This window comes from Sapajus apella, unplaced genomic scaffold, assembly GCF_009761245.1.
Source record: "Sapajus apella isolate SASKATOON/1434 unplaced genomic scaffold, GSC_monkey_1.0 scaffold16, whole genome shotgun sequence".
Lineage (NCBI taxonomy): Eukaryota > Metazoa > Chordata > Mammalia > Primates > Cebidae > Sapajus > Sapajus apella.
In genome coordinates this window covers 21,300,724-21,325,489 of record NW_022436956.1, presented here as the reverse complement: position 1 = coordinate 21,325,489, position 24,766 = coordinate 21,300,724, and the positions used below count along the sequence as shown (strand labels likewise).

Below are 24,766 nucleotides of genomic sequence, written 5' to 3'. Positions count from 1 at the left end.
CCTCAGGTTCTCCTTAGTACACTGCAATAATTAACTGTGTGACTTTGGGTCACTTAAGTACTCTGGGACTACTATTTACCCCCATGAATAATGCTAGCTGATCTTGAAGATTGCTCCACACTTAGACAAAAAATTTTCTTAGCTATTTTATAAAATACTCTTAGTTAATATTTAAACTTTCAGTTAATTTTTAAATAAAAACAAATTATCTGTTTTTAATATTCTACTCTTGTCATTTACATTTCTAAGCATGAAGGTGTCCACAGCTTACCTTTCCAATTTTTGCTGCAGAACATTTATTTCCTCCTTCAACTTTCGAATGCACTCTCTCTTATTCCGAATAAGCTCTTTGCTCCTGTACATGTACCTAAGCAAATAATCCCACAAACACAATTTATATTTAACAACATTAATAACATAAAGTCTCAATAAACTAAAGATTCAAGGAAACTTCTTCAATCAGATAAAGGGCGTCTGTGAAAAACATACAGCTGACATTATACCTAAGAGTAAGACTGATGCATTCCCCCCAAGATTAGGAGCAAGGATACTCATTCTTGCTACTTCTAATCAATGTTTAACTGAAGGTATAACCAATGCAATAAAGTAAGAAAAACAAATTAAAGGCATGCAGATAGTAAAGAAAGAAGTAAAGCTGCCTTGTAGTTCCACATGATATAATTACCTACGCATAAAATTTCAAGAAACCTAAAAAAAATACATCAGAACTAATAAGTGAGTTTGGTAAAGTCAAAGGATACAAAGTCAATCGGGAAAAAGGAAAAAAAAAAGGCCAGGCATAGTGGCTCATACCTGTAAGCCCAGCGCTTTGGGAGGCTGAGGTAGGTGGATCACCTGAGGTCAGGAGTTCAAGACCAGCCTGACCAACATGAAGAAACCCCATCTCCACTAAATTAGCCAGGCATAGTGGTACATGCCTGTAATCCGTTACTCAGGAGGCTGAGGCAGGAGAATCATTTGAACCCAGGAGGCGGAGGTTGCAGCGAGCCGAGATCGCACATTGCACTCCAGCCTGGGCAACAACGTGAAACTCCACCTCAAAAAAAAAAAAACAAAAAAAAACCTCAACTATAATTCCATACACTTGTAAAAGAACAAATGAAAATGAAATTAAAAGCATGAATTTGAGATAAATTTAATCAAATGTGTGCAAGACCTATACACTAAAAATTACAAAACACTGTTGAAAGATATTAACAAGGACTTAAATAAATCTTTATTAATTTATTTAATAAATGGAGCTACACACCATTCATGGATTGAAGGACTCATTATTATTATCATTTTTTTTTTTTTTTTTGAGACGGAGTCTCACTCTTCTCACCCAGGCTGGAGTGTAATGGTACTATCTTGGCTCACTGCAACCTCTGCCTCCCAGGTTCATGCCAATTCTCCTGCCTCAGCTTCCTGTGTAGCTGAGACTACAGGTGCTCACCACAACACCCTGCTATTTTTTTTTTTTTTTTTTTTTTTTTTTTTTTAAGTACAGATAGGGTTTCAACCATGTTGGCCAGACTGGTCTCGAACTCCTGACCTTAGGTGATCCACCTGCCTCAGCTTCCCAAAGTGCTGGGATTACAGGCATGAGCCACCGAGCTCGGCCAAAGGACTCAACATAATTAAGATGTCAGTTCTCCCCAAACTGATCTATAAGTTCAAAACACCACCAATCAAAATCCCAATAGCCACTGGTTAGAAACTGACAAGCTGATAAAAGTTTATTTAGAGATGCAAAGGACCAGAATAGCTAAAACAATTTTGAAAAAGAAGAACAAAGTTGGAAGATTCATACTATCGAATGTCAAAATTTGCAGTAAAACCATAGTAATCAAAACAATATGGCATTGGCATTAGACCAGACAACAGATAGAACAGACTCCAGATATAGATCCCCAAATATATGTTCAGTTCATTTTTGACAAAGTGCCAGGGTAATTTAATGGGAGAAAAGGAAATATAAATCAAAGGAAAAAGAAGATATTCCACACACTTACTAAATAGCTAAAATCAGAAACACTTATAATTCCAAGCACTGGCAAGGATGTGGAGCAAATGGAGCCCTCATACACTCCTAGAGGGAATGCAAAATTGTACAGTCCCTTTAGAAAATAGTTTGGAAATTTCTTATAATGTTAAATATACACTTTTCATAGAACCAGCAATCCTACTCCTACATTTTACCCAAGAGAACTAAAAATTATGCCAAGGATTATATGTGAATGATCACGGCAGCTTTATTCATAATAGCCTAAAACTAAATACGTCACCAAATGGGAATGGAAAAAACAGTACATATTACACTAGAATATTACTCAGCAATAAAAACGAGCAAATTGCTTATATATGAACAACATGGGTGAATCCCAAAAACATTATCCTACAGAAAGGACACAGCCACAGCAGGGTACCTACTAAATATCAATGTCACTAATACCACATTCTAGAAACTATAACATTATAGGATCTAAAAACAAGTAAGTGGTTGCCAGGACCTGGGGATGGAGAGAAAGGGATTGATCACAATGGGGCAAGGAAAATCTTCAGGGTGTTGGACATGTCCTACATCTTGACTGTGATGGTGGTTATCTGACTGTATATTTGTAAGAACTCACTGGTTATATGCCTAAAAATAAACCATGGGATAAGAATGACTACATAAAAAACAAGTAAAAGAGGCCGGACGCAGTGGCTGATGCCTATAAAAGCAACACTTTGGGAGGCTGAGGCAGGCGGATCACGAGGTCAGGAGATCAAGACCATCCTTGCTAACGTGATGAAACCTGGTCTCTACTAAAAATACAAAAATTAGCTGGTGTGGTGGCGCATGCCTGTAATCCCAGCTACTCAGAGGCTGAGGCACAAGAGGCTGAGGCACGAAAATTGCTCGAACCCAGGAGGTGGAGGCTGCAGTGAGACGAGGTCGCACTACTGCACTTCAGCATGAAGATAGCGCCAGATTCCGTCTCCGAAAAAAAAGTAAAACGTTTTTTCTTTTCTTTCTTGTTTTTTTGGAGATGGAATCACACTCTGTCATTCACCCTGGAGTGCAGTGGCACAACTTCAGCTCACTGCAACCTCCACCTCCTGGGTTCAAGTAATTCTCCTGCTTCAGCCTACCAAGTAGCTGGGATTAGAGGTGTGTACCACCACGCCTAGCTAATTTTTGTATTTAGTAGAGATGGGATTTAACCATGTTGGCCAAGCTGGTCTCGAACTCCTAACCTCCAGTGATCCACCTGCCTCGGCCTCCCAAAGTGCTGGGATTACAGGCATGAGCCACCACACCAGCCTTTTTTTTTTTTTGGAGACAGGGTCTTACTCTGTCATCGAGGCTGAAGTGCGGTAACACAAAAAGGGCTCACTGCAGCTTCTACTTCCCAGGCTCAAGCAACCCTCCTGCCTCAGCCCCACCAAGAAGCTGGGACTACTGGTGTATGCCACTACACCTAGCTAATTTTTGTATTTTTTTTTTAAGAGACAGGATTTTGCCATGTTGCCCAGGCTAGTCTTGAACTCCTGAGCTCAAGCTATTGCCCACCTCAGCCTCCCAAAGTGCTAGGATTATAGATGTAAGCCACCACTCCTAGCATCAACCAGACTTTTATAAAATTAAAATTCTATAATGCAAGTCTGCTAGGGAACCTCCCTACCCCCAGAATAAAGGTAGTTCCTACCCCAAAATGATCAGGACTTTCACCTAAACTCTAGCTACTCTAATCATGGTCCAGAGATAAGAAGTAACATGAGCACAACCCCGGGAGGTCTTAGAAAAAGGCAAAAACCCTCAACCTAGACTTACAGAATCCAAAGTTGCATATTATCATGACTTCCAGGTGATTCCTATGCACAAAATACTTAGTATATGCTCATCTATCTCTACTGCTGCAATACATCAGGAAAAAAAAAAAATCAGCCAAGAACTCACCTGTCCATATAAATAATCTGAGGAAATTCCAGCTTATTGTGAATTTTCTCTGGCTGACCAAGGGACTGATTAAACTCAAATCTTGAGAGTTCAAAGGTCAACACTGGAGGTAGCTTTGTAAACCAACGCTAGTGTCAAGAGTAGAAATGTGAGAAAAAGAAAAATTAATTTTAGGAAATAACAATAGCCAGATTTAAAATATCCCTCATCAGACTTTCTTCCTTTGGTATAGAACTTATACTCAAGTCAAGCTCAGGCTAGAACTTTAACACTAAAGGAAATGAATACTTAGACTCACACTCTTAGAGAATATGGTTCAACATTCCTCAAGACTCCAAATTTACTAGCCAGTCAATCATCATCCTCAGAATAAACCACCCTTGAATATGTAAAGTGCACTAAGCCTCTACACAACTCATTCATTACATCATCAGTATTCAAAAGAGGTTTAAAAAGTTAAGAAAACAGCAAGCCTAATTGCAGAATATGAAATTTTGATCTAAGCAGCATGTAGCTAAAGTGAAAACTAACTCCATGGGTTAGCTAAAAAGACTAATATGAGTACATATATTACACGCTGTTTGTTTAGTCTATTAACCATAATTTGAATCTCCTTTATGTATACAAAGGAAAGTTGAAATAGCCTCATGGTTTTATAATTTCTCAATTTCTCAGAAAAATTTCTGAATTCCAAAAATTCACAGAGGTCTCATAAAGACGCCAGTTAAACCAACCTACAATGTTAACTGAGTTTCAAGAAAGGAAGGTACTGACAAAAAAGACTCAACAGTCAAGGATCACAGGTGAGGAAAAGCTAAATCGGAATTGGCTTTTCTATTCAATTCACTCATATGTCTGAAGTTCCTGTGAACAGCTTTAAAATGTTCCCTTTACCAAACGTGCAAGCAGCATTCCCTTCAGATACCCTGTTAGCATAATGAGGTGAATTCAGATAGCCTGTGAGACCACCTCAAGGTGAAATCTAAGTGAGCATGATGATTTTGTTTCTGTTTAATTTTTATAGAGTTTCCATCCTAGAATACAAGTGTCCACAGGTCTAAGTATAGCTGGTGAACATTCCCTCTTTTCTAAGAGGATGCACCAGGTCTTCTGCACAGATGGTACAGATAGCATAATTCCTACATTAGGAATCACTTATTTCCTTGAACAGCCAGGGACGCAGTAGCTCTCTCTGAGTTCCAACACTGCTCTACAGTGAATGTATTTTCATAGGGCTCATGTTAGGCTACCTGTTTCAGTTCAGGAAAGCTCCACTGTCTCCTAAAGTAATTAATGAGTTGGGCTCATATATAAGCCACAGTTTTGTCTCAAAACATACGATCAGTGGAGAATAATCCCAACTGTGTAGTGTTAAGAATTATGTTACAAATGCAGTTCACTAATTCTTAACCCAACTGGAATGAATATTGAGATGTTAACTACCCATACTCTCCCTATAACTTCCCCCCTTTCTTTCCAACCCACAAAAATAGATAAATAAACAAATGAAAATTAAATTTTAAAAATGTTAAAAGCAAAGGCAGAATTTACAATTGAGAACAGTAAATACTATAATAGGGAAAATATTCTAAATGGCATACCATAGGAGTTAATCACTGTACTTTTACCCTCCGAAAATATGGAGGCAGTGGGTTCTCCCTACTCAGGTACAGGTAGGCTTCAACAGAAAGAGAGAAACTTGATCATACTTAAAACATCAGAAGCAGCATACAACCTTTACACGAGTAACTCAAATTCATAGTTTTAGTAAAAATTTTATTTATCAAAATACTAATACTCACTGACTCACATCAACTGACGAGACTTAAGACAAATTCAAGCTGTAAGTGTCAAGTTACTTAATATGTGATGGGAAACTAGTCTGCCCAAAAGCTCACTCCTACTTAACTGGCTTTGTCACTGGCAGAGCAAATAAAGATCTCCAACGTACCTCTTGTCCATACTTCACCAAGTGATCAGAGGGAAGAAGCTCAACATCACCCTCCACCATGGCCCCTTCCAAACACTCGTCTAAGTTGCGATAACCGTTTACCTGAAGAGGATACTGGCCGAAGGTCTCATTGTTACAAAAGGGTTTTCCTAGGTAAAGAGAGAGACTTTTTACAAAAGACATCACTATGACTATCTAAAGCCTATCTTCTGGCTCCACAGAGACATTTTAAATTCAGCAACTTCTTGACAGCTGCTTAGAAATGCACTTAAGCCTTTATAGCAACCTCTAATGAGCCAGTTGATGTAGACACGGAACACTGACAACCACTAACACTGAAAAAAGGCCAGGGGTGTGGTAGCTTATGCCTGTAATCCCACCACTTTGGGAAGCCAAGGTGGGAGGATCACTTGAGGCCAGGAGTTTAAGACCAGCCTGGAAAACATAGTGACACCCCTGTTTCTACAAAAAATAAAAATTAGCAGGGTGCAGCAGAGCACACCTTAAGTCCCGGCTACTCAGGAGAATAAGGTGGGAGGATTTCTTGAGCCCAGAAGTCCAAGGTTACAGTGAGCTATGATGATGCCACTGCGCTACAACCTGGGCAAGAGAGCAAGAACCTGTCTCAAAAAACAAACAAAAAAACCTGCAAAAAGAAAGACAACCAGATAGTATGTGCTTCTTGATCAAGGGTTTTCTCACCACCTGTCAATTAGTCTTGCCAAAAAAAGCCTTACGTAAGTCTAGTCAAATCTCTAGACACAACTAACTACCAATTAATTTATAAGAGATGAGTAGAGAAGAACATGGGAATATGTTAAAAATGTATGAGGGGACATGCAAACAGCAAAATTTCTGACCATGGGAAATGCTACAGAACAACCAACCCAGATTCTCCAAAAATTCAGCATTTCAAGGAAAAAAGGATGGAGGGGTAGCTTACAAATATTCAATCATAAATCACACTGGGGTCCTCATTAAAACAACTCTGAAAATAAATTTTCTGTTTTTTAAATTATGAAAACAAATTAGTAATTTGAACACTGACTAGATAGTTGATAGTTTAAAATGCCATTTTTCAGAGTCATACTGGTACTGGATTATGTTTTAAAAAGAATATCAGATTGGTAAGAGTGACAGGGTGAGAAGAGGAATGACTGGCTGTGAGCTAAGGCTGGGTTCATGGAGGTTTTAAAATGGCTCGATTTGAATGTATTCTAAATTCTCCATAATTAAAAATAAATTATGTGTCTAGTATGCAGCTTAGTTAGATAAGCCTCCAGAGTGAAAAGTCTCTATTCTAGAAAAACATTTTTGGCAGTCTCACCCAATAAAAGCTTTTGAGATTAGGTATTATATCAGAATAAGCAACACAGAGAAAACTGAGTAAAATCACTATCCGACATTAATGTCAGATTTGGGCTGTGCAAGTATTAACATGACAAATCTGAGATAAAGATCGGGCACATTTAACAGATGAAGAGACTGAGGATCCAGAAGCTCACATAGTTTGTCCAAAGTTAACAGATACCAAGAGGCAGAACCAATATTCAGACCTGGGTATCACTGACTCTTAAGACTATTCATTATACTGTCTCCTCAAAGGGACACAGTAATAAAGATATGATCACAGGTCTAGAATTAAAATTCAGAGCAGAGAATTTACCTTCACGAACCCCTTCAGTCAGGAAAGTACCATAGAAGAGCTGCACCATTGGATTTTCAGATTTGTTCCTGGGACTGCTGCTTTTAGGAAAAGGAGACAATTCTGGATTGTTTGGATTAAGATATGTGCTACATAAAATCCAAGCATCATTCAAAAACAAAAATAGTGCATTTTCATCAAACCCCAAAGAGCCAGGTATGATCTAAATAAGCAACTATTAGTTCAGTTCAAATATTTATTGAACACTTTCTTCCTAGCATTGTGCTAAACTCTGAAGACTCAAAGACAAGAAGGCACAATCCCTGGACTTAAAGAAATTAAAGCCTAATAGCAGAGTCATACTTGCAGACAAATACAGGTATTTGTATGCTTTCACTATATACATCTATATCCAATGATAGATGTACACAAGGTATAGAAGTAGTATAAAGGTAAGAATGAACTCTCTTGTGTAGTTTTACAAATAAATACAAAAAACTTTTCTCCCTAGCATAATAGAATAAAAAGTTTCTTCTTACAAGTCCATCTTAAATTGTTAACTATGTTAAGTTGCTGTTTGCAAAACCATTTCATAGTTATAAGTCTTCTACCTAGAATTGAAATGATTTAAAACACAGATTTCTCAGAGGGATATCCACATTCTGTGCCCTGAATTTCACTTCTCTCAGTGACTGAAACGACCATAACCTTTTCTCTACACATTCTAAGTAGATCTCAAAAAGGATCTTAGATTAAATTTAAGTATTCATATTATACCACCATGTTCACAACAGAGATTGATTTGACCTTTTTACAAACACATTTTTACAGCACATGCTGAGTTTAACAAAGTTAACAATTATGGTTCTTTAGTTAAAAAAAAAAAAAAAAGCTGCAGGGTAAGATGATTGCTATATCCCTATATCCGTAGAGGGGAAAGCTGAAGGCGGCAGGGATATACCATGAGTGTACTACCTCAGTGGCTATCCCAGGAGATATGGTTCAAAACCAGCAATTTCTACTTAAGGAGAGTAACTTTCCAGCGTATAATTCTCACTGGCCCACTGTGAGTCGGAAGGATGTACAAACAAACCCTCAACACTCACTTAACATTAACAGCTAGCTGGAATGCGTCCTCTAGCCAATCCAGGAGCTTGTGTGTGAATTCACTCACATCTTGCTATAAGAGAGGCACAAATTGCATAAAAGTTAGACGCAATACTAAGAAATGAAAATTTATCCTTATCCCACCAATGAATTAAGATTCTACTACTATAAAAGCATTTCTTTTTTTTTTTTTTTTCTTTTTTCTTTTTCTGAGACAGGGTCTCACTCTGTTGCTCAGATTGGAGTGCAGTGGCGTGATCTCAGCTCACGGCAACCTCCGCCTCCCAGGCTCAAATGATTCTCCTGCCTCAGCCTCCCAAGTAGCTGGGATTACAGGCACATGCCACCATGCCCAGCTGATTTTTGTATTTTTAGTACAAATGGGGTTTCACCATGCTGGCCAAGCTGGTCTTCAACTCCTGACCTCAAATGATCCACCCACCTTGTCCTCCCAAAGTGCTGGGTTTACAGGCATTAGCTACTGTGCCCAACCTAAAAGCATTTTTGGAGGCCGAATATCATGAAGATATACGAACACTGAAACCCAGATTTAAAAAAGGTACATTAAGCAATCTCTAAGTTGTAGCTAGAAGGAGGTTGGAACTCTACTACTTCCAGCCACATCTATTTATGACAAAGAAAGAAAAAGAAACAAAATCTCCCAAGTAGGCCTTTTTAAGAAGAAGGCCCAAGGAATAGACTATAGTTCTCTAGAACAATATAGAGATCTGTATAAAGAAAGAAATGTTTTGAGAATTTTATAGAACTGTAGGACTTTCAAACAGAGAAAGAAAAAAATTATATGAGCAAGAAGCTGATCTAATCAGTGACAGCTTTGTTTTTGTTTTTAAATTATTTTTTCAGAGATGGGGTCTCACTCTGTCACCCAGGCTGCAGTACAGTAGCGCAATCACAATTTATTGCAGCCTCAAAGTCCTGGGCTCCAGGGATCCTCCCACCTCCGCCTCCCAAGTAACTGGGACCACAGGCGTGTACCACCATGCCCAGCTATTTTTTAACAGCAGGTGGAGAAAGAAAAGTCTAAAAGAGAGAAGTTGCTGAGAAAAGCTCCTGAGCTCAGATTTAGTTTTAAAACTAGGATTTCCATCTGGACCATTCCAAGACAAAGGTGCAGACAAAGGACTACTTTGCTTGGTATCCCTTTTGTTATAGCTCATTGAGGTATTTTCCAAACTCCTCCTTTTCTACATCAATAACCCCCGTATAATTCTATATTCTTTCTACTACTATTTCTTCTCTTTACAACTGCCAGACCCCGTGCAACACACGCACAATCTCTCTCACATACACATCTGCTTTCCCTCTCACCACCTGTTCTGTAGGCAAAATAAAAGTCAGAAACAGGTGCTCCTAGTCCTACTTAGTCATGTTCACAACTTGTTATGCAGTTGAAATAAAGCAGTACCACATTAATATTGACAAGGCATGACTTCGAACTCAAGAGCAAGGCTTCTTTGATACCTGCTGTTCCTCAGATGATCGGAATGCTCCCTTTAATAGATCCAGGGCTGCAGACGGGTCTACAAATTTTCTATTTGATCCCATCATTAAAGCAAACAAATACTGAAGCTCTTGCATAAACATGATATTTCTCTTTTCCTGTAGAAAACACAGCACATGTACTCTTAGAACAGCTCATTTAGAAAATTAGAACATATAAAGGAAAAAAAGTTGTCAATAATCATGCCCCCATTTATATTTATCTAGATCTAAGTAAAAGTTACAGGGCTACATATGTTACAGTGACTCTGGTAAGGACTGTACTCTAAACTGAAAAATAACTATGTAGAAACCAGAGACAGCACTATTAGAAAACAGAAATGCCCACTTTCTGAAGCTGCTGCCCTCCCTCTAAAGAGGAAAAGGCATTGCACCAAGGTGAAATCCTGGGAAGGGTTAAATTGCTGGGAGGAGGATCGACCTTTGGCAAAAAAAGAATAAAACAGACTAAGAAGGTTCAGGTCTCTGGCATCAAGGTATCTCTCCAGCATCACATGGCCTAAGCAGCTCAGGAAGAGAAAGGATACAACAAACACAGGTATTCGGGATCTCCCACCCACATATTCTTGGAGCCAGTTTTCTCATTTTATTCCTACTTGATTTTACATTTTGCATACCCTTATATGTTACCCCAAAAAAAGAAAAGGCACGTAGAAAAAGAAAAGGCATGTAGAAAGTATTAGCACAAGCCAAAGAGTATCATGGATATCAGCTTTAGGAAAAAATCTAGAAGCCCTGGGGGTAAAAGTGACTAATCAACAGTGAAGAAATTCCTCGATACCAACTTACTGTGTGACTTCGACAATTTTCAAGTACATTTTGTGGCAGACTATAGCTGAGAACAAGTCTTCGAAATTCAGACAATTGAAAGAGAGACTGAAATAAAGAAAGAAAGGGATTCATAGCCTTTCCTCAAAGTAACTGCAGCAATGTATATATTTTTCACTTTAAATATTTTATTTCATATTTAAAAGTATGCAAAACTATCAATCTAGCAATTCAACTTATATTATTTCTAAGGAAATAATGGTTGTGCACAAAAAAATTAGCTAAAATAATACTAATACTTTTAGATAAAAAATAGAAACAACCTAATGTCTAGCAAAAGGAGTAGTTTTTGTTTTGTTTTGTTTTGTTTTGCTTTTGCTTTTGTAGAGACAGGGACTTCTATGTTGCCCAGGCTGGTTTCAAATTTCTGAGCTCAAGTGATCTGCCTGCTTTGGCCTCCCAAAGTGCTGAGATTATAGACATGAGCCACCATGCTTGGCCGTAGTTTAAATAAACTGTACCACATTTATACAATAGACTATTAAGTAGTCATTGAGATAATACTGTAAAACGTATTTATAAAATGAGTTACTATATAGCAGGGAAAATGGAAAAAAAAAAAAAAACAACAAGAGCTAATTGTATCAACATGGATAAACCTCAAAAATATATTTTGAGTGAAAAAAGTTACAGAAAAAAGTATTATACTGGCCAGGTACAGTGGCTCACGCCTATAATCCTGGCACTTTGGGAGGCTGAGGCATGAGAATCACAAGGTCAGGAGTTTGAGACCAGCCTGGCCAATATGGTGAAACCCCATCTCTACTAAAAATACAAAAAATGTTAGCTGGGCATGGTGGAGGGTACCTGTTTCCAGCTACTCGGGAGACTGAGGCAGTAAGATTGCTTGAACCCAGGAGGCAGAGGTTGCAGTAAGCCGAGACTGCACCACTGCACTGAAGCCTGGGCAACAGAGTGAGACTCGGTCTCAAAAAAAAAAAAAAGTATTATACTGCTTATATTAAGATTAGTAACATGTAAAACAATACTACATATTGTTTGGGGATACATACATGTGTGGTTATGTCTGTGGGAAAGGGATGATGTCACAACAGGGACTCAACAGAACAGAAATTTGAATGTTAATTTTTTAAGCCAGGTGGTGAGTACAGCAGTGTTGACTATTCTCCACTCTTTGTCATAATAATGTATTTTTTAAAAGTTTAACAGCAGATATCCCTGGCTAGTAGAATTGAAGAGAGGGATTCTTTTTATTATTTGCAAATCACATTTTTCTATTATGAATATCTTTCATAAGTTAATTTTTAAAAAACTCTTGTATGAATATATAATTCCTCATCCTAACATGCTCCTCAAATGAAAACTCTCTCAGGCCTGCATGGTGGAAATCTTGAAGCAGCATCCTAGGTAGATAAAAGGCAAAACTTTGCAATTAGAACTAAATAAAACACATTCTTGGTATTCTAAAAGCCTCAGGTATATTTATTAATGTCAATCAAAGAATCAAAGTGTCAGTATCTGACTAGAGCCCATGTGCACCTCTCTGGCTTCCTTCACTCTAGCATAAGCCATGGTGGGATTCAGCCAACAGGGTGAGTGTTCACCTGGACTGGAGTGTAAAACCAGGTCATGCTGCTGCACCAAAGTTCTCTCAGGAGCCAGGACTTGGCTGGTGAGCTCTATCCTGAGCCACTCTCTTCTCTTCCACCTCACCTGTCTACCTGACACCTGCATTCCTACCCTGCTGGCTACCCTGTGACATTCTCAAGTTTCTGTTCCACTGTGAGAAAAATGGCTTTACATGCTTGGCCACTTAACTCCACCTCTTTGTCATCATGAAAATCGGACCATCCCCAAAGATGCCATTGTTCTTAAAAATCACAGTAAATGTGAGCTAATACTACTCACATCTCCCAACTTATTATCTATCTAACAGGTGCTGCTTCTGTGTTCTCTGCATCACTTCATTATATCCTCCTCCAGTCACCAAAGTTTAGAAGTGCAGAAAAATCCTTGAATCTTTCTCCTAATCATTCACATCCAATGACTAACAGGTCCCTTGGCCTCTGCTTCTGGGTACTCTTTATAACCTAACTGCTTTCTCCCTACCAGCGCCCCATCAGCTGCTCTACTCCAACTCCCACTGCCACTCACTTGCGTAACTGTATATGGTCTCTCTGCTTCCAGAGCTTCCCTCCACCAACTCACACTTGCCATGCAGCTCCTCGTAACTACCTCCCTAATATGACCAAAATAAAGCTCCCAATTCACTGAAGACTGTCATCTGGTAATAGCTTTCCTCACTCTCCCAAGTCCTGATATCCTCCTAGGTGACTTTGGTCAACATCCAAGCCCTGAGGACATCCTGTCAGTGTTGTCTTGAGAATATACTAAGAACCCCAACTCTTTTCTATTTCCAGGGCTACCAGTCCAGTCCAAGTCACCATCACTCTGCATGGATGACAGCCATGGGTCTCTCTCTGTGCATTCTTGCCCCTCCATCCTGATCTCCTCACAGAAGCCAGAGTGAGCCTTTTAATACTTGAGCCAGAGTTCATCAGTCTGCCACTGGGGACCTTCGCAGACTCCCTGTCCACTCAGACCCTCATCTCCAGTGACCTTCCCTTTGCTCTTAGCATCCAGCCAATGGGACTCCAGCATGTTCCCTGAATACACCAAACCCATTCCCACCATGAAGCTGTTGCTCTATGCATTCCTCTACCTGGAATGCTTTTGTCCCAGTAGCTGCCTGGTTCACTCCCTTGCCAGTCTCACCCCCCTTCCCCACCTCAGTGAGGCTCACTGAACACCACAGTTAAGACTGCAACCTGTTACCACCCTCCTGCAGTTCTAATCTCCCTAACTTTGCTCTTTTTTCTACTGGATCAATCACAGTCTAATGTATCATACAATTTATTTAGCTAGTTCATCATTCTGTTAGTTTTTAGTTTACTGTTCATTTCTCTCTCACCTCATGAGAATTTACATTCCATGAGGGCACAGCTGTCTTTGTTTTGTTCACTCCTACATCAAGGGCCTAGAACACTGCTAGACATAGAGCAGGTGTTCAACTGTTTGCTGAGAGCCCTTGCATCCATCCAGTCCGGAGATCTCTCTGCTTCTTGGGTGTCCCATGTCTAGTGACACATTCTTCCACTCCATCTCTATCTACACTCATATCCCAGGCTGCACCCAAAAGAAGCCAACACCTAAGATGTATCAGTTCGCAGATCACATATTCAGAAAATCTCACTCTGGGACCATTACGTGTCTTTTGTGTTATCTGTCCAATTACCCACAGGATACCTGTTCTTTGACTTCAGCAGGGGCCCAAGCAAATTGATCTCTTTCCTGGCCCCTTAACCATCAGTTCTCCTTCCTATCTTCATTTCTTTCTCCATCTAGCTTTGATATTATGGTCTTAATTACCCTTCATTAAATTCAGAGAACGTTTTTGTCCTTTGATCACATGCCCAGCAAATGCTCCAACTTAAATGGGTTGAGTTTTCCATGTAAGAGGTTCAGAATGCTGTCAAGAGAAGTACTGATAGAAACTGAACATTTTTGTATCACTATTCATTTAAAGTCAACAATTTTAATAAGACGTTCAAATTTTTGGAAATCCTACTACTGTGCTCTGGTGCCAACTGCTTTTCCCACCATCTCCAACAACTATTTCAAACTTTCACTCCCTTTAAAATCTGACTCTGTTGCTTCTCCACTGTCTCAAAAAATGGCTGCTTATTTCACAGACGGGGAAAAAAAAAAGACACCACTTCAACTCTAATATGCAGTTATCATTTCTTCCTCCTCCCTGCCTATTACTCCCTTGCCCTTTTCCTTGTTATGGTCAGCTCCTCCGAAATACTTTCTATGCTGTCTGCTCATGCTGTCCCAGAAGCCTTACTCACCTATCCTCTGCATCTGCTGGTTCTTGTCCACCCTCCACAGGAGTTAAGGCTGAGGGGGATGTGAATGCAGGGAGTGTTCTCTTTCTCTGTCTCTCTCCTTTCAGATAGGAAAGAACTGACATGTTCCACATTATCTTCCTACACTCTATTCTTAACACAGATGCCAGTGATCTTTTAAACTGGAAGTATGATCGGATCACTTCTCTGCTCCAAATCTTCCAATGCATTCCTATTTCCAGAATTCTCCCAAATCCTCATCATGACCCCAAGCTCTCCCATTCCACCTCCATCACTTTCCTATCCCACTGCTATCAGTTCTGGATCACTGTCTTAGCTCTTTCTCAGATACATTAAGCAAGCTCCTAAACCTCAGTCTGCTTATTTGCTGTTCCTTGTCTGAAATGTTCCCTATGCAATTATATAGCTAATTCCCTGGCCACCTTCAGGCCTCTGCTCAAACGCCCACCTCATCAGAAAGGCCATCCCTGACCCTCTGCCCTCTCCAGCTGAACCCTGTCCAGTCCCACAGCCTCATTCATTCATCTTTATACTTTTTACCACCTGATGTTTCATTTATTGTCTGTGCCACTCTTTCCCAAGTAAACCATGAGAGTAGGGTCTTTGTTTTGTTTTAGTCACTGCTGTTTCACCAGAGCCTAAGACAGTGCCAGGCACACAGAAGCTGGATGTAGAAAGGGAGAATTCCATTTTTCAGCTTGAGCAGCTGGGTAGGTGCCATGTACCATGATGGAGAAGACTGCTGGGGTGAGCATCAAGGGCTACATTGGAGCAATGTAAGTTTAAGATGCCTGACTGACACTTCTAGAAAGCCACTATCCTCTAGTGAATTCATTCACTCCCTCAGTTTTATTACCAACTACATGGCATTGATTTCCAAAATTGTAGCTGCAGCCCAGCACTTTTTTCTCAAGTAAAATTCATATAATTATCTGCCTACATGGTATCTCCTTAAACTCAACTCATTTAAGTTGGAGGATTTGCTAGGTATGCGATGAAAGGACAAAAGGGCACTCTGAATTTAATGAAGGGTAGTTAAGACCACAGCATACACAGACGCTGGCACCTCAAACTCAGCATATCTAAAACTGAGTTGATCAGCAGGTGTAGTCGCTCATGCCTGTAATCCCAGCCCTTTGGGAGGCCATCGCAGGTGGATCATTTGAGGTCAGGAGTTCAAGACCAGCCTGGCCAACATGGTAAAACCCCATCTCTACTAAAAATACAAAAACTGACCAGGCGTGGTGGCACATGCCTGTAAGCTACTTGGAGGGCTGAGGGAAGAGGATTCCCGGAATCCAGGAGGCAGAGGTTACAGTGAGCCAAGATTGTACCATCTTGTCTCAAATGAATAACTAAATAAATAATACATTTAAAAAATAAAGATGCTGGGCCGGCTGCGGTGGCTCACATCTGAAATCCCAGCACTTTGGAAGGCTGAGGCAGGCAGATCACCTGAGGTCAGGAGTTTGAGACCAACCTGGCCAACATGGTGAAACCCCATCTCTACTAAAAAATTAGTAATGGAGCCAGGCGCAGTGGTTCACGCCTGTAATCCCAGCACTTTGGGAGACCAGCACTATGGAGGATGCTATAACCTTTCATGGATAATTCAAAATCCCAGGAAAAGTATTCACTGGATAATCCCTAGCTATGTAAGCAACTGTAAGATTGTAATGCAAATGGAGGTCTGGAGTTGGAGACCAGCCTGGCCAACATGGTAAAACTGTCTCCACTAAAAATACAAAATTTAGCTAGTTGTGGTGGTGCTTGCCTATAGTCCCAGCTACTCAGAAGGCTGAGGCAGGAAAATTGCTTGAACCTGGGAGGCGGAGGTTGCAGTGAGCTGAGATCGCACCACTGTGCTCTAGCCTGGGCGACAGAGCAGGACTCCATCTCAAGAAAAAAACAAACAAACAACAACAACAAAAAAACTGAACTAAAATCCATTCTTAACACACACCCAAATTATTTCTCTTCCAGTGTCAAATGGCACTATAATCCACCTGGTTACTCGAACTAGAAACCTCAGAGTCTTACTCAACGGCTGCAGGTGTATCCTATATCCAACTGCCCGCCAATCTCATAGATTTGATTACCTCAGCGCCTCAAGAATGCATTCACTTCTCTCCTTCCATGACTTTTGACACTTCTCTATTCCAGACCACCACTGTCACCTACCTGGATAGCCTTCAACAACTCTTTTCTCCTTATTCACTCTCATTGCTATAATATAGTGTTCACTAAACACTTATCCAAAACACCTATTCGATATATTTACAACCACAGAAGATTTTTTTTTAGTACTGCCCAACTTAGACATCAGAGCATCTAAATCCAAAACACAATAATGCCACAGGAAAAACTCCCCAGTTTTATAGATCTGTTTTAACTTTTTTTTTTTTTTTTTTTTTTTTGAGATGGAGTTTCGCTCTTGTTACCCAGGCTGGAGTGCAATGGCGCGATCTCGGCTCACCGCAACCTCCGCCTCCCAGGTTCAGACAATTTTCCTGCCCCAGCCTCCTGAGTCGCTGGGATTACAGGCACGCGCCACCATGCCCAGCTAATTTTTTGTATTTTTTAGTAGAGACGGGGTTTCACCATGTTGACCAGGATGGTCTCGATCTCTTGACCTCATGATCCACCCGCCTCGGCCTCCCACAGTGCTAGGATTACAGGCTTGAGCCACCGCGCCCGGCCTTTGTTTTAACTTTTTGAAAGCTATGTTTCTACATTTCACTTTAATAAATTACAAAGTTACTTCCAAAAGATACAGTTAACTCTTAAAAATATCATACCTGAATAACAGCACTAAACCAACATGTATTGCCAACATTTTTCAGCCCCACTGGCCAACCATCAACTCTCCTCCAGTCATTGGGATTGGGGTTTTCTCCCCAGACTTCACAGCGTTTTCTCTTTGAGCGCTTAGTTTCTGCAGAGGTTGCTTCGTGCATCCTATGTTGTGCAAGATACCATACATCAAAAAAGAAAGTAGTTAAAGAATAATATAGCATATGGAGGATGCTATAACCTTTCATGGATAATTCAAAATGCCAGAAGAAGTATTTACTAGATAATCCCTAGCTATATAAGTAACTATAAAATTGTAATGCAAATGAAAAGCAAGATTTTAACATAAAAATGTTAATCCTTCCTTAACTCACATTATTACTAATAAGGTCCATGATAAGTTGAAACTCAAGACTGTTTAAGGCTACCATATTAGAAGTTTTAGATTTCAACACAGCATACTATCTAAGACCCCGCCACTGAAAAGGGCAGGAGAGACACTGTACTAAAGATAAGAGCTCCAAATTGCCCAGGACACAAAACATAGCCCTATGTTCCCTGAAACAAACAACTCAGCAGTGTGAGGGAATAAACATGTCCAGAAACTGATAGGCGACCACTGGAACTGGACATTGGTGAACAGTACCAAACAATCACCAAATTAGTACCAGTTTAAAGAAATAGATTCCTTGATCACTTATAAGGCAGGGTAGTTGAATAACTTTCATTAAAAAATATGCAACAGCATAACCCTCAAAGTTTATAAAAGAGAATATACATTTATCAGATACCTGGACTAGGTTGTTTTTAATTTACCCTAGTAACTGTGAACTAAAACACCTGGCACACTTCTACTCAAAGACACAGGTTGCAATAAGACCCCTTTCAGTTTGGCTTTTCCAAAAGTGAACCAAAGAGTAAGCTAATGCAAATTCAAAATTTATCCTAAAAGAAATTTCATTCAAGTGCTTGGCAGAATTATTTCTGAGTGGCATTCACAGAGCTATTGCCTTTGACATGCACACAAATGTGGGGGTAAGGATTATAAGTTAAATCAGTAACCTGTTCAGATCTCTTCCATCAGCTTGAATTTTGGGAGACTCCAGCAGACTCAAAGCAATGGCAGCCTGAAGATCATCTTTGTTATCATGAGTAAGGTCTATCACTTCTGTAAGATAAACAGAAATTTAGTTAGTCTACATATAGGAAACACTGCCCTTGTGTCATATAAGTAAAAGATAAAGACATACTCCCCAGCTTTCACTACAATAATGGCTCATCTGTGTAACAATTTTATTACTGTATAACAGAGTCAAATGAGTAACTTCAGCTACACTGGAACCTTAGACTAGCCCACAGTACAGAAATAACAAGCTGCAAAAACCAAATGAATCAAATACCCTCTTCTGTATTCTCATTCCACAAAGTCAAATGTAGATCCCACACATATGGGTTAAATAGTCTCTATTATCACAAATGTCAGCCAAATATCAAACATTCAGGGAACAGATATTTCCAATCTCATACAAAATATTTCAAAGAATAGGGACACACTCCTCAACCAGTTAAGAACAGTAAGGGAAAAGAAAAGTGAAACTCACACATAATCACAGATGCAAAATACCTAAACAAAATATTAGCAAATAGAACCCAATTAATATAGGGAAAAAAATTACATATTAAGACCAAGATGAGTTTATACAGGAAAAAAAAATTGAGTTAATACTAGATGGATCAGTAAAATTCACTATCGTAACAGTTAGAAGAAAAAAATAATCATCTTAATAGATACAGAAAATGTATTTGATAATATTCAACTTTCTTTCAGGATAAAAATAGGAAGAGAAAAAAATAAACTTGGGCTGAGAAAAAGTATCCATGAGAAGTCCATGGCAAATTTTTGTATTTAATGGAGAAATGTTAAATACATTTGCTTTAAAATCAAGACTAAGACAAACCTATCTATTATCACTGCTTTTTATTCACCATGGTTTTGGAAGTTCTAGCCAGGCAGTAAGAACTTTTGGGCTTGTCGGCTCCCGCCTATAATCCCAGCCCTTTGGGAGGCCAAGACGGGTGGATCACTTGAGGTCAGGTGTATGAGAACAGCCTTGCCAACATGGTGAAACCTCGACTCTACTAAAAATACAAAAATTAGCCAGGCATGATTGCACATGCCTCTAATTCCAGCTATTTGGGATACTGAGGCAGGAGAATCTTGACCCCAGGAGGGAAAGGTTGCAGTGAGCTGAGATTATGCCACTGCACTCCAGCCTGGGCGAAAGAGTGAGACTCTCTCTCTAAGAATATAAAGACTAGAAAATAAGAAGCAAAGCTGTCATAATTCACAGATAATAATCACCTACAAGGGAAACCCAAAATAAATCTATAGCTACTCTGGGCATACTGCTTATCGGGTAGCCCTACAGGAGCAGTTAAAAACAAAAAAGAAAAAAACCCCACAAATATTATAAAACTGCAGTAATCAAGACTGTGTACTACTGGCATAAGGAGACATATACATCAATGGAATAGAATTTATAGTCCAGAAATAGACTCTCACATTTATGGTCAATTGATTTGCAACCTAAGTACTAAGACAACTCAAGGGGGAAAGAATATCTTTTCGACCAGTGGTGCTGTGACAATTGGACACCACGTGCAAAAGAATAAAGCTGAACTCCTACCTAGCCCCACACACAAAAATTAAGTCAAAATGCATTAAGTCCTCATGATGAGAGCTAAAACTATAAAACTCTTAGAGGACAACACAGGTGTAAATTTTCATGACCTTAGATTAGGCAACGGAATTTTAGATGACACACAAAGCATAAGGAACCAAAGAAAAAAGAAGGATTTTAAAAAATTCTTTAGGCTTCAAAGGACGCCATCACAGAAAGGGAGAAAATCGTTGTAAAACATGCATCTGATAAGAGATATATACACAGAACATACAAAGAACTCCTGAAACTGAATGAGACACACAAACAGCGATTTCAAAAATAAGCAAAAATCTGAAATCATTTCTCTGAAGAATATACTAGATAAATGACCAATAAGCACACGATACTCAATACTACTAATTATCAGAAAAATGTAAATCAAAACCACAGTATTTCACACCTATGGAGAGAGCTATCAAAAAATAATATTAAGACTGGCAAGAATGTGGAGAAACGGGAACCTTTGTGCACTGTTGGTGGGATTTTGAACGGTGCAACTGGCCAGGCACAGCGGCTCACGCCTGTAATCCCAGCACTTTGGGAGGTCAAGGTGGGCAGATGGCTTGAGCTAAGGAGTTCAGGAACAGACTGGGCAACATGGCGAAACCTTGTCTCTAAACATTTAAAAGAATTAGTCGAGTGTGGTGGTGTGTGCCTGTAAATCCCAGCCACTCGGGAGGTTGAGGCGAGAGAATCGCTTATACCCGGGAGGTAGAGGCTGCAGTCAGCCAAGATCGCACCACTGCACTCCAGCCTGGGCGACAGAGCAAGACTTGGAGAATTGTTCTCAAAAATAAATAAATAAGTAAATAATACAATTATCATTAGAACTATTCCAATTATCCTAATTATGATAGAATATTACCATTCTATTGTCTTTTACTTTTACCAAAATAAAGAATCTAGGTAACGATCAACCACAGCTGAAAATGCTAAGTGAGAAACTTTATGAATTAAGCTGACAATACTCAAATACAATTATGATTTTAACAACACAAAGAGGGCAATCAAACATTTTATGCTTCTCAATCGAATGCAATAGAAGATATACACACAACACTACCTATGACACAGTCATGCCAGATAAGCATCTATGTTTATACGAAAGACATGAGACAGAAAAATCCATTGAAACAGGAATACAATCGCCAAACTCCAGAATGTGTGAAAACTGACATAACAAAGGACTTGATTTCTTTGGATATTAAACTGCAAGAAAAAAAGGGGGAATTTATAGATAAAGAGAATCTTAAAAGATACTTCAAACATACTTGACGTTCTAATTTATTTGGATCACTGTTCCTACAAAAACTGCCAACACTGTTAATGAGATAACCAGGGAAATTTCTACACTGGGTATTTGATGAGATTAAGAGATTAAAGTGTGATAATGTTGCAGTTTAAAAAAAATAAACAGTCCTTTTTTAGAAATGTTACCCAAAAAGTTAAACATAAAATTATCATATGACCCAGCAATTCTACTTCTAGGAATACACACAAAAGAACTGAAAATGGATACTCAATGAAATAGACACTGGCTTTATCATGACAGGGATATTCCATCACTGAATATGGCCATTACCTAGGTCATGCTGTGGTTAAGGACACCCCTTCAGCGTAGACCCCCTCATAAAACATGACTGCAGCAAAACTGAAAGAGTTCTGGAAGCCTTATTAGATTTGCTATCTCAACTTCCTCTCATGGGTCTTACAGATGCAAATAAAAACAAAACGTTCATTAACAGGAGTATGGTAAAAGGCTGATGGGAAAAGTCAAGGGACAAAGGTGGAAATGTTTAAAGGATTATTAAGGAAGTAAGTAAAGAAAACATTGATGAGGTGAAACTAAGGAGAAAGAGAAATTTTGAGATAATGTAGAATTGATACTGTAGATCAGTGGGGAAAGTACAGTCTTTTCAATTAAAGGTACTGATTAAAGGTTTTAATATAGTACTACCAAAGGTGGATGGACAGAAGGGAACCTCTGCTGATTAACCAACATTAAAGGGCTATGAAACAAGTTTCTTGCATTTACCCCAGTTTGGAGAAACTTTAAAAGCTGAAAGGCAGAGACTCCAAAGAGAAAGATGACCAACAATTGCGTGGGTCAATGTTGAGGCAGGTTAATCAAGATAAAGACTGACAAACAGCCAAGAGTTCCTTGGTTCAATCCCTTGCTGAGGACCCAAAGCCTTAAGTACACCAGTGGTAAAAGGGTCAGGGCATGGAGTAGAAACCTTTCTGGGGCTCTGTGACACATAAGCCCAATGCACTGTGATTCCAAAACCTGCTAATAAGGTCCTAATGGAGGCTATACTTAGGAATGTAAGGGTTGATGGAATTAGGATAAAATTTTATAGGAGAGTTGGCATGTCTGAACCTGCTTCATGTGAAGTAGTTCCATCAATTCTACTTTGTTGTATTATGGAAATCGATATTGTATTTGCCTGGAGAACATTCCCTCTGCCTACTCCTGTGAAACAGAAGGCACGTAAACTTGCTCTTCAAGCAATAATAATTAGATGTGCTAAATGGGAACCAGAAAGATTCCCCGAGCCTACACAACATAGAAGTTGACATGCTGGCAGGGACAAACTGATTGCGGAGCATTTACCAGAGCTCATGGCAAAAGCCTGTAAATGCCTCCCAGCGACAACTACTGAGACTTTGGGCTAGAGAATTACCACTTGAGGGGCATATATTACCTTGCCATGAGACATTAATTGAAGCTACCCCTATAATTGAGGACATAAAATCATCTTGAAACCTGAAATACTCATGCTGTCTTTTTGTGGGCTGTCAGAGAAACACTTCAATGAGGATGGCAGTGCCCAAGAGAGTTCCATAATAAAATGGAAATAGTTTATACAGGATCTTGCTACCTGGAAAATTCAAGGAGGTCTTTGCATTCCCCAGGTAGCAGAGAGCTTCTTTTCCCCTAGGACTGACTCTGGAACTGCGTGAGGAGCTGCTGGATCATATCCACACTTGGACAGTTTCCCAATAAACAGCTCCCAACAGACCAACAAAGAGCTGCTTTGTTTACAGATGGCAGTTCCAAGGTGAATGGACAACAACCTATTTGGAAGGAAGCATGCCACTGGGATCAAAGCGGGTAAAAACAAGTCCACTGGGTGTGTTGACTGCACGTTGTTTTTCTCGCAGTGATGGAAGAAGTGAACAGCGGTAAAAGCCCCTGTGTTAGGGTTTTTACTCAGTTATGGGCAGTGGGCAGTGACTCAGTTTTTACATGATCAGGCCGGAGAGCAATGGAAACCTGGCCTATTAAAGGGATGCCCGTATCGGGCATGACACTATGGAAATTTGAAGGGCACATTAAAATAGGGCATGTCAATGCCAATCAGAAGAAATCCCTTAGATAAGTTAATATGGGGGTACTGCAGCAGTGCAGAGATGGGCTGAGTCTACACATGTTCGCTTTCCACCCTCTCAAGAACAAAACGCCAATAAGAACTGTTCCATCTGCAAGAGAAAGATACTGCCTCAGGCTATGGGGAGATTCCCCGGTGGCAAGGCCCAGAACATAGCTGGCCAGTGAGACTGATGCTGGTAGCCCTAGGGGGCTACAAATGGGTCCTGACAGGTACAGACACTGACTCTGAACTGAGCTTTACTAACCCAACAGATCATGCAAATACTTTCGGTGCTAAAGAAAAATTATAACAGAGCTCTTTAAAAATTTCCACCTTCCTAAGATGAGCCCTTTGACTCTCCCCTCTGCCTTTCACCATTCTTTTGTTAATTAACCTAACGTTTTTATTAGCATCTGTAAGACCCAAGGGAGGAAACTGAGATAGTATTTCAATTCAAAAGGAAGAACAACAATTTCCCAATGTAAGATAAATTTTAAAGCAATGGTCACTCTCAAGCCCTGTTAAACAGAATATAGGCCAGGTATGGTGGCTCAGGCTTGTAATCCCAGAACTTTGGGAGGCAGAGGAGTTAGAAGTTAGGAGTTTGAGACCAGAGTGTCCAATGTGGTGAAACCCGGTCACTACTAAAAATACAAAAATTAGCTGGGTGTGATGGTGGGCACCTGCAATCCCAGCTACTAGTGACGCTGAGGCATGAGAATCCCTTTAATCTGGAAGGGGTAGGTTATAGTGAGCTGAATCATGCCAGAGCAACAGAGTAAGACGCTGTCAAAAAAAAAAAACAGTATAAATAGGTAAAAACTTATTTTGTAAAAGACTGTCATTACCTTTGAAGATGAGCATGTCTTAATACCTACCAACTACATCACTGGGTATATACACTAAAGAAACTCTTGCATATAAGGACAAGAAGCATGAATCCCAACAGCTCACAGCAGGCTTGTTTATAATAGCAAAAGCTTGAAAA

General features: G+C 39.7%; 1 protein-coding gene across 18 annotated transcripts in view; it reads right to left on the bottom strand.

Annotated features, from left to right (window-relative positions):
- The window catches only part of USP28 (ubiquitin specific peptidase 28), an 80,636-nt gene that overhangs the window by 25,114 nt on the left and 30,756 nt on the right, over nucleotides 1-24,766 (bottom strand). For 7 of the 18 annotated variants that reach the window (XM_032285496.1, XM_032285494.1, XM_032285485.1 and 4 more), the window contains 9 exons: nucleotides 18,744-18,849; nucleotides 17,687-17,846; nucleotides 10,960-11,046; nucleotides 10,132-10,269; nucleotides 8,649-8,722; nucleotides 7,564-7,643; nucleotides 5,898-6,046; nucleotides 3,947-4,074; nucleotides 272-367 (listed from right to left, as the gene is read on the bottom strand). In XM_032285496.1, coding sequence (XP_032141387.1) covers nucleotides 272-367; nucleotides 3,947-4,074; nucleotides 5,898-6,046; nucleotides 7,564-7,643; nucleotides 8,649-8,722; nucleotides 10,132-10,269; nucleotides 10,960-11,046; nucleotides 17,687-17,845 — 911 coding nt within the window. In that variant the 5' untranslated portion in view covers nucleotide 17,846; nucleotides 18,744-18,849. The other 11 variants (XM_032285497.1, XM_032285498.1, XM_032285495.1 and 8 more) reach the window with 4 other exon arrangements.